This window comes from Talaromyces rugulosus, chromosome V, assembly GCF_013368755.1.
Source record: "Talaromyces rugulosus chromosome V, complete sequence".
NCBI classification, from domain to species: Eukaryota; Fungi; Ascomycota; class Eurotiomycetes; order Eurotiales; family Trichocomaceae; genus Talaromyces; species Talaromyces rugulosus.
The window spans coordinates 3,476,467-3,486,428 of NC_049565.1; the positions used below are offsets into that span (position 1 = coordinate 3,476,467).

General features: G+C 44.6%; 2 protein-coding genes across 2 annotated transcripts; one reads left to right on the forward strand and one right to left on the reverse strand.

Moving 5' to 3' along the window:
• Positions 1-1,325: 1,325 nt before the first annotated feature.
• TRUGW13939_09742 (uncharacterized protein) lies at positions 1,326-2,649 on the forward strand (the record flags this gene model as incomplete). Its single annotated transcript, XM_035492862.1, has 3 exons — positions 1,326-1,621; positions 1,679-1,935; positions 1,988-2,649. 3 exons carry the CDS (start codon positions 1,326-1,328, stop codon positions 2,647-2,649), a joined length of 1,215 nt encoding a protein of 404 aa, XP_035348755.1.
• Positions 2,650-4,587: 1,938 nt separating this feature from the next.
• Positions 4,588-7,978, reverse strand: TRUGW13939_09743 (uncharacterized protein; the record flags this gene model as incomplete). Its single annotated transcript, XM_035492863.1, has 7 exons — positions 4,588-5,866; positions 5,929-6,589; positions 6,646-6,989; positions 7,055-7,155; positions 7,212-7,463; positions 7,526-7,775; positions 7,839-7,978. The coding sequence occupies 7 exons, from the start codon at positions 7,976-7,978 to the stop codon at positions 4,588-4,590; spliced, it is 3,027 nt and encodes a 1,008-aa protein (XP_035348756.1).
• Between the last annotated feature and the right edge of the window lie 1,984 nt (positions 7,979-9,962).

Consider the following 9,962-nt stretch of genomic DNA (forward strand, 5'->3'; position numbering starts at 1 on the left):
TGGGATTTATTCGTTAAATCCACAGTAGTCTCCATCATATCCTCTGACTCGGATCCCACTTTATTTCCCATTTTTCACCCGACTCAGAATCTTGTAATAAGCCGCTAGACAGGATGGTACTGAAAATCCACGAGGCAGTTGTTAATATCGCTATGAATATCAGAAGCTGGCCGATTATATTCGAGATTATTCTCCATAGAATCAAGGAGGACAATGCGATAATGACCATCTGTTTCAGTGTTATTCTTTTCAGAGGTTGAATAAAAACCCCAGTGACGTAGTTGACAATGTTGTAGAAGGAGGACTAATAAATTATCAGTACAATTATCCTTCATATGATAGCAGGTATGGTACTATACCGGCAATTCTGTTGAAGCAAAACTTTCACCAAGCATATTTGCGGTCGTAGGATGAGATAAATAGAGTGAAACAAAATAGTCAGATATAGTGATGACGTATTTAGCACTTGATAAGCCTAAATAAATAAAGTACGGTTGAGTTTTAATTGTTGCAATCAGTTGCTATTTATAGAGGGAATCATGGAAACTGCGTCAGCATAATTGCTCTGTGATAATTCTCGAAAAGACGTAGGGTTCCATTTATCTATCCATAGGCATTCAATTAAACAATGTGACACTTCCACATATGTACTGTAATACAGTATCATATCTCCAAGGGAACTATGGCTTCTGGGACCCTTCCCTTAACCATTTATGCCTACAATTATGTCCGTGATAGAGATCGTGTAGCCTTGGAGGAATAACGTGCGCAACTTTCAGAATCGAATTTCCAAGCAGTTAAGCTGACTTGATTACGCGTTAGTTGGCATGCTAACGATGATCAAATTTAGATAACAATAACCCCTATCGAGGCTATGCTCAAATAGGTGATTACATGTAATCAAGCGACATGCCATTAGAGGAACAATAAGGGAAAGAATTTCACACTTTCCGTCTTTTTATTCGTAACCTGTTTATTACTGTAACAGTAAATTCAACGCATCATTACCTTGTAGTAACGGGCATTTCTAGAAAAACATCTGTCCCTTATATTGTTGTGTCTTTTGTTGGTTCAAATGTTCCGTGTCATAAAAGATAAAGTGGGGTTGATATATACTATAATTAGCACTTATCACCCAAATTTTTTAAATAGCATACCTCGAAATACAACCCTCATGGTATTTGGGGGGAAGAAAACTTGATTTCAGACGATATCTCACGGCTGAGTTTACGATCAGTTTCCTTCCTACTTTCTACCCAGTTTATATTTTGGAATCGTGAGTATTTTCACGTGAAGTTGGAGAATTTAGTGAATGAAATTGCGTCATGATTGGCTTGAAGAGACGATGGGCCCAGGCATGCATTGGCACAGAGAAGTGCGGGAAGGCGATTCACCAAATCAGGATACAACTTTTAATTGGACTCCTATCCTCACTCCTGTTGTTCTCGGCGACGTTGGTATTCTATTTTACCGCCAAGAACGGCCTAGGCCAATTTTTCTTATCTATCCTCACTGTTATTCCGCTCTCTATTCTGATTCGGATCGCAAGGGAAGACCTCGTCGTGAGGTTCCAGCTTGATAATCACGAGGTAGCGGCGGGGCTCACAAATGCAATCTTCGGGTACTCTTAATACCTACATTATTCTTTTCTTTATGAATATTGCTGATGTCTGACCAGTAATTCCATTGAAATATGTTTTGCTATCGTTGCGGTTGCGCAGAATGAGGCCTTGGTCGCGCAGACTTCTCTAACAGGCGCGGTTCTGAGCAATTGTCTCCTAATTCTGGGCACCTGCTTTCTTTGCGGAGGTTTCCAGAATGGAGTGCGGACGTACCCGGTGGTCATGGCGAGAGACAAAGCACAGTTGCTTGTTCTTAGTTTGGCTAGTATTGTTCTACCCACGGTTTTCAAGTTATCTGCACAAGCAAAAACAGGTAAGTGTTGAGAGTCCACATATATCTGTCTTGAGTCTAATGGTGAGCCAAGAGTCTGGTTTACCGGAAGTTTCACGAAGCTCCGCAATTGTGCTCTTCCTTGTTTTTTCTTTCTATGTCGTATATGAGTACCGGAGGCATGCTATCTCAACACCGCCATCAGTCATGTTAGGACTGGCGTCTGCTGGCGCTGTTTCCTCTGCCCCCGTCTTGGATGCATTCAAAGATGTCAATTTGCAAGAACTTCGCAGCCAAAGCCTAGAGCATAGCGGAAAGGAAGCCAAGTTACCCATAGTGGTAAACCTCTGTATTTTGTTCGTATCTCTTGCACTGACTGCTTTTGTCTCGCTTCTTGTTGTGCAGTCGATCGAAGCGCCTCATACGGCTATTGGTATGTCAAAGAGCTTTGTGGGACTAGTGGTCATTCCAAGCATCTATGGCTGTGCTGAACAAACCGTGACTGCTGCCCGATCTCGGGCCGAGAACATTGATTGGATCATTGAGATTGCAATAGACTCCAGTATTCGTGTCACGCTCTTTGTGTTGCCATTGGCCGTATTGGTTGGCTGGGTTGCTGGAGACGACTCAATGAGCTTATTTTTTGATGCCTTCCAGGTGACCATTCTGGGGCTGGTCGTACTATTAGTAAATTATATCATGCATACCGGCTCTTCTCACTGGTACGGAAAGATGTTGCTTCTCCGATTCAGCTGATGCTAACTTGTTGTCAAGGATCCAGGGGGTAATTCTCACCTCATCATTTATACTATTTGCGATAGCTGCATGGTATTATCCCAACGAAGCATAACTGGAAGGAGTCGCGGGTCTCCATCTCTCTTGGCACAGCTATTTAACGTACATTCTGCATAATCCTGCTTGTAACATATCTTTGAGTCTGTATACATATTTAAGGGTTATTCTTTATTATCTCATTATATTTATTGTTATTTAAATTAGTGAGAAGTGATAGTCTTCAAACCACTAAGTCGAAACTTATCTAAGGCATGCTTTGCTCAGCAAGCCCAGCAGTTCTGCCTGAAGGTCTCTGGTCGACACGAGATCGATGTAGTATATTGCACATCGTCCTATGAGGATGATTTGAAATACCAATTCTTTATCGAGCGGAAGGATTGAGCGATTATCCTAGTATCAAAGGTTTCTTACAGCAGTTTTCAGAGAATAGATATAAATTTTTACATGTTTATAATTGTTCCACTACAGATCCTTCTCAGAGTATAAGACACCGGTTTGGTTTTTAATGTCGAGGAAATTGAGGGGAATTAGGCTTTCATGGAAAACACTGCAGCGTACACTTAATAGCCATGATATATGCATAAGGACATATATATCAGTCGTCTCAATCATGTCTTGATTTGTACATTCTGCCCTATTGTTGAAATGTTACTTTCCTGATGTCAACATGGTCAGCCCGCCTGTCAGTTATGAAACCTTTATCAAAGAACCACTCACGACATTCCTCGAGAGATTTGGTCATCTACAATGGGCTCCACAGTGTGCGCAAGAGTTCTGCTCCGAACCCTTTGCGGGTCGGCAATTCATGAACTAAGAATTGATCAAAATAACTGAATTGAATGTGTGTAAAGATAATTACAGGATTTATACATGATTCGCTAATAAAGCCGATTTCCTTTGTTTGCTTGCACGTGACCGTAGGTTGGAATGGCGGCAGGACACACCGTACTTCCTTCGACGATCTCCGATCATCTTCTTTTGATCCCTGATCGTCTTCTTTTGATCCCTGATCGTCTTTTTTTGATCCCTGATCGTCTTTTTTTGATCCCCGATCGTCTTTCGAAGATCTCTTGTGTAATCTGAAACTATCTTATTCATAGATTGGCACGCGGATTCAATAATTCTTTCCTACATAGTGTCAGCCATGACAAAGAATATACGTGGTTGGAGCATAAGGTGTGATACATACGGCGTAGGCTGGTAGATTTGGTGCGGCAACTTCATTCATTGTGTTTTTTGTACATGCGTGATCTTCAGGTGCCGAGTTTGGAGCTTGTGGGGATGGTTTTTCCATGTTGATGGAGGGGTTCAATTTCAATGTGTCGGCCGAAGAAGTTTCAGGAAGTGAATGTGGTGGGAACAGGATGCGGTTTATATGCTGTCCATTATGCCTCTACGCTAGTCTATCTCCAGTGTAGCGCTAGTAGCTAGTTTCGAAATTGATTAAAAATAAGTGTAGATAACGAAACCAGCTTTACCTGTACGGAGTAATGCTCCTTCTCTTATATTCGGCCCCACTCTTATGGTTGAAAATATTCACTAGAACATATAGAGTTAGCGTTAAAATTAATATAATATATTAGTTGCTTAGAGAAAGGAGGGAGAAGCCTCAACCGACCTATCTAATATGTGTGCGGTCACATGATACACGGGCCTCACCGCCTTCAACATAATATGTAGGTATTGTTTATTTTGTGTTTTATTTAGAAACTATTGATATAATACTGCATATCTGATAAGAATGTTATCTTTAAACAGACAAAAGTTGTTATTTACATTTTTTGAACAAAACATAGCAATACTGAATAAGACAGCACTAACTTTATACATACAACGGTAAAAGCAAGTACCTTGGCAGTGGGACAGCGAGTATCGTTGGAGAGCCCGCGGATCGTCTTTTCAGGCTAGCCATTGATCAAGAGCTTTTGTATCGTCGAGGAGACGAGCGACAGTCCATGTCGGCTGTTGGTATCCTCTCCACTTTACCAGGTACTGCTTTGAAAACCCACGGCCTCTCGGTACTATACGTTCATCGAGGATACGGTCGACCAGATACTCTTCTTGGCCGTCGATGAGTTCAGGTGGTGGCCCCTTGTGGGCAACGTGCTGGGACGAGGAAGACTGCTCGCGCCGTGAAGGCTTCGCCCTTTCTGAGACTCTCCGACACTTCTGTGTGGTATCGGGGTGTGGAGACCGTTTTCTTTTACGGACCACAGGCCCTTGGGCGTCTCCGCCATGCGTTGGACAGCTGAAGCAGCGACTCTGTGCTCGCCCGTCACTGTTGTTCGAAGCGGGGCTGCGGGACCTGCTACGGTGGTGTACCAGGCCCTGACAATCAAGCTCAATCACACTGGACGGAGCCCCCCGTAGAGGTCGAAGCCGGCCGTCTGCGTCGCGTCGCGCCCTCATCTTCACGTCCGCTTCTTTTGTCACTTCGAGCGAGGCGGCGCTCCCAGCCGCTTCATTCAGGAGCCACGGGTCGATCAGAGCCTCCATACCCGGAGAAGATCGGTGGGGGGGAGGCGAGACCCCCGCCTGAGTGTCTAATTCAATTAGATCGCCACATCCGGGTGCAGTCAGATCTGAGGAAGTAGGTGCTTTCTGGTAGCAGTCTAGTTTGATATCCACGGGAGGGACGTTTCCCGAAGAAGGATTCGGCCGTTCATAAACGAAGGTGAACGGTTCCACGTCCCCCTTTGCTGGGTCTGACACACCTTTTGGTGCTGATCTGGAGAGTGGATAACCGTGCCAGTCAATCATGTGAAAACGCAGGTCGTAATCTGTCGCATAGTCGCCTTGACAGCGCGGATCACAGCATGAGACTGCTTTTCGGCTCGAGAGGCTTGCCGCCCAATATTCCCGGAGACATCGGTCGACGTGCTCCTTCCACCGGTTTGGGTACTCCCAGGAGCGCAAACGTTCGTCCGCATTCTTCTGGCTGAATATACACGTGATACAGTAACCTGGCCAAGCCACCGTCAGGCGAAAATTGACCGGTTCGCAGCGAATGGGGAGGGTTTCGGGTTGTTCGAGATGGCCCGTGCAGTGCTCGATCCACGGAGGTCTTCCCAAGATCCATTCATCGCAGATATAACATAGCTGAGCAAATCCATGCTGGCGTATGAGATCCTCCCGGTAGCATTTGTACACGTGAGGCCACCTTTGGTCGGGGCGAAGCCTGTCCAAACGAGGCGAATTAGACATTCCCAGTAGTCAATGGCCACCGATCGCATCACGTACCTCTCCATATTCTCCCCGCAATCCTCTACAAGGCATTGTCCCTTGTCCGTGGGCCTGCAACTTGGACGGTAAGCAACCTCCGGTGCCCCCTTGCAGAGCCGAATCATGTCCTCGATCACCATATCACCGGTCTCGCTGCGAAGAGGAACATCCAGAAAGAGGTTTTCCGCAAGCCGGTCCCGCACCGGATCGAGTCGCCGGGTTCTCTCAAAGAATATGGTCTGCGGATCCATCACGCCGGTCTTATTTCCCGGCGGCATGCTTTGTGGATCCTCTTGCCACGCCTTAAGCGCCATTTGGATCAATTGACGTTTCTCTTCGTAGAGCCGGCCTTGTCGTGCGGTCAAGTTGCAGACCTCCTGGCCAGTCAAGCCCTCCTGCTGTTTCTCATGCTGCAGATCCGCGAGTTCCTGGGCAATACTCACGAACTCCGGTCCGTGTTCGAGGTCGTACCGTTGCTTGGCCGGCAGCCAATGTAGTAGCTGCGGCTTGTACTTCAGGTTGCTCGCCCGTATCTCCTGCAGGTGGTCTTCCCTCCGCGGCCGGCCCCAGTAGCTGTCGACGCCACTTACTCGGTTTTTGTGGTTGTATGATTTGTTAAAGATCTTCGGGTCCCGCTGTCCCGCGAACTGCATCCGTGCGTCAATCGAATAGCCGTTCTCTACGGGCCGGATCAGCACTGCAGGAACGGAATCGTACCGGGGACATCCAGCCTACCGTCAGCCTTGACAAGCGCCTCCCGTCGCATATCGTGGACCTTGATGTTCCCGTCAAATCCGGCATGACGCCCTCGCATGGCCAGCCGCTTGGCATAGCTGCCTGCTGTCCGAATCTTCCCCTGCGGCCCGTCCCCGTCGACCTCCTGCAGAACCGGACAATCCAATTTCTCCGGATGGATTTCTAGCTCTATCGGGAACCCCTTCAAGGGCACGGGGATCTCTTTGATCTCGCTCCAGGACTTGTAGCGAACAAAGGACCCATCTGCAAGTGCCTGGGATAAGAAAGGCAGCACTGGGTTCGCGTACAGTGGCTGCATGTCCTCGTAGAGGTTTCCCTCGGGTCTACGCCGTGAATCCACGGGTCAGTCAGGCGCCTCATGCCTCCTATCATCCATGGCGAGGCTTACCTGTCGCTAGGACACAAGGTCGCTCCCTTCGGGTCTCTCGTGGGACAAACGATCAACTCCGCGTTCCCTTTCGCATTTCGAATCACATGAAAGACGATGTCCTGCCAGGGGAGTCAGCCCGCCGTCCGCAACGACTACAGCCTGGGATTGCACTGACCCGATACAGCAGGCCACGCCCGCTGCCGCGCCGGGCAGAGGATTCATGGTGCTCACCAACGCGGCCGGAGGTGTAGCACGCGAGAAGGTCGCCCGCATGGTCATTGACCAGGGTTCTGGTATGGCGGCTGAGCGACCATTCCCTGCGCCACGTATGCTCTTGTAGGACGATGAATCGTTCCAGTGTGAACCAGTAGATCGGTCTGGTTGCCAGGGAGAGAGGGATCTCCCTCCGGAGCACGTCCCTGATATACTGGTCCCGCGTCAGCACATCGTGAATTCGGGTGGGACTGGGGTGGGGACGGTCTGCCGTACGTGGTATACCGACTCTGTCAAGTCGCCGGCCAGCTTCTCGTTGCCCTTCTGCCGCGGCCACATCGCGATGAACTGCTGCCATCGGAGCTGGATGTAGGCCAACGTCGGGGCCCGCACCCGCTCTCCCGCGGGATTCACAATCATCGGCGATTCTTTGAGATTGCCTCGACTGGTCTCAGCGACCTGTTTCATGAACCGTTTTGCCGTGGCCAGGTCATGGATGCTCGCGCCCGGATTTCGATTTTGATACCTGCCGACATGGTCAGACACGCGACGAAGTCGAAGGGAAGGGTACCAGGGCGGAGGTTCTCACTCGGCCCATAACTCCAGCATGTCCTTGTAAGGCTTGTCGCAAGCGAGGGAACGAAAGATGCGGTTCCCATTGATCTCAAACCGGCCGTCGTCATCTCCGGCACCGTCTAAGACCTCAGCTGCCGTCCTCCGGCGCGGCATCGTGGCACGTTTCTTTTTTTTTGGTTTTGTTTTCTTTTTTGTAAGGTATCGAAGACAACAGATAGACCCTAAGAGTGCCCCCGATGATGCCCAGATCCCGCATCCAGGGAGGACATCATCGCCCTATATACACACGCCTCTCGGTTCCTAACAAGATTGGCCCATGTCCGCCGTGCGTGTCAGACCGCCTGACAGCCCCAATGCGGTGATATCTCCGGCCTGCCCTGCCAGGTGGTCCCCGTTCTTACCCCCCTCCCCCCTGGAAGTCCAGGGCTGCCGGGGAAGGGAGCCCGCCCATCCAGCGATATCGGCGGGGCGGTGCAGGCTTGTATGGCTTGCAGAGCTGCGTTGGGTCCCCTGGGGCAGCCCTGGAGCAGCACGCCCCAGCCGACGCCAGCCGGCGGCAGCGGGGCGGCAGCCGGGGGTGGTGGCCGCCGCCGACGGCCGCGTCGGATGGGGGAGGGCGGCGCGTTCAGATCCGGGGCGGACTATATAGTTATTTCTGTTTTCATTCTTATATTTAGTAAGTCTACTCTATAGAAGTTTTAAACAGCTTGCTTATGTAAGTAGCGTTTACTATTTATTAATTAGCTAAATATTTATAATTCTTATAATAATCCTTTTCTTTGAAGACTAGTGTCCTGACAGTTATATAAATAGTTATAGGTTCCCTATTATATAGATAGGCTAATTTCTTTCTTATTAACATTTTTGGTGATGATATTCTAACTATATTATTAAAGCAAAATATAAATATAAAAAATCTTTAGCTATGTATTAAATAGTCTAGTATTATTCTACTGATTCTTTGTTATTGTTATATAGTCTAAAGAAAGATTTATATTAAATCTGAAATTTCAAGTTATTATAGTAAGTGTATTGGTTTTGATCATTATAAGTATTATAATATAGCCTTGTCTAATCTAATATAGAAAAAGCTTATTAAAACTTAAAAGAAGATTAAAGCTAATAATAATTAGTTAAATACTAAGCTTAAGGCTCTCTTTACTAAATAGGCTTATTTATATAAATAAAGAAAACTTCTTTAAAAGTATACTAAAGAATTTATTTAAATAGATATAAAGGATATAGAGAAGTTAAAGCGTTTAGAAAAAAAAGAAAAGAAAGAATAGAAATAAAAAGTTAAGCTGTAAAAATTAAATAAGATAATTATAGCTACTATCTAAAAATTTCCTGTATTATCTAATAATAAATTTGACTATATCCTTTTTAAGTTTTTTTTTAGTGAAATACTTAAATCTTTTTAGAGCAGTTTAAATGTCTAACTAGTTTCTATAAATTATATTTAGATCTATATTCTTTCTAGTTAACTAAGTAAAAGATTTTTTTTTTTATTAATTTTTTCTTTAGAATATTTTTAATTTTATATTTATTCTTAGTTGCTTTGTTGTTACTATTTTCTAAATTTTTAGTTAATTTTAATAATAAAATATGAAATACTAGATGTACTTTTATTCTTACTAATAATTAAAGTTTATAATTATTATTAATAAGTTTTTTTTAAATTATAAAAAGTCTGTATTTAATAATATTAAATTTATTATTTAATCTCTTACTTAGAATATTAAATTTTTTTTATTTAATTATTTATTGTAATAAATAAACTTTTTTTCTTTTTTTAAAGATTAACGCGTCTTTATACTTTTTATTATAATAGATCTTTATTTAGTTTTTAACCTATTTAATGTTTTTTGATATTATTTAATAGAGTGTCTGTAGTTTATTGGCTTATATTATTATAGCTTTAGATAATTTTTCTTATAGTACTTTAGACCATGTTATTCTTAGATATCATCTAAGATTTATAAAATATAGAACTTATTTTATTATAGCGTTTTCTATATTATTTAATATAAACTATACTAATAGTAATAGTTCTATCTAATTATCTTATTCCTAGTCTAAATAGTGTTAAAAATACTATTTAACTATTTAAATTATTCTTTTAGACTAGCTATCAGTC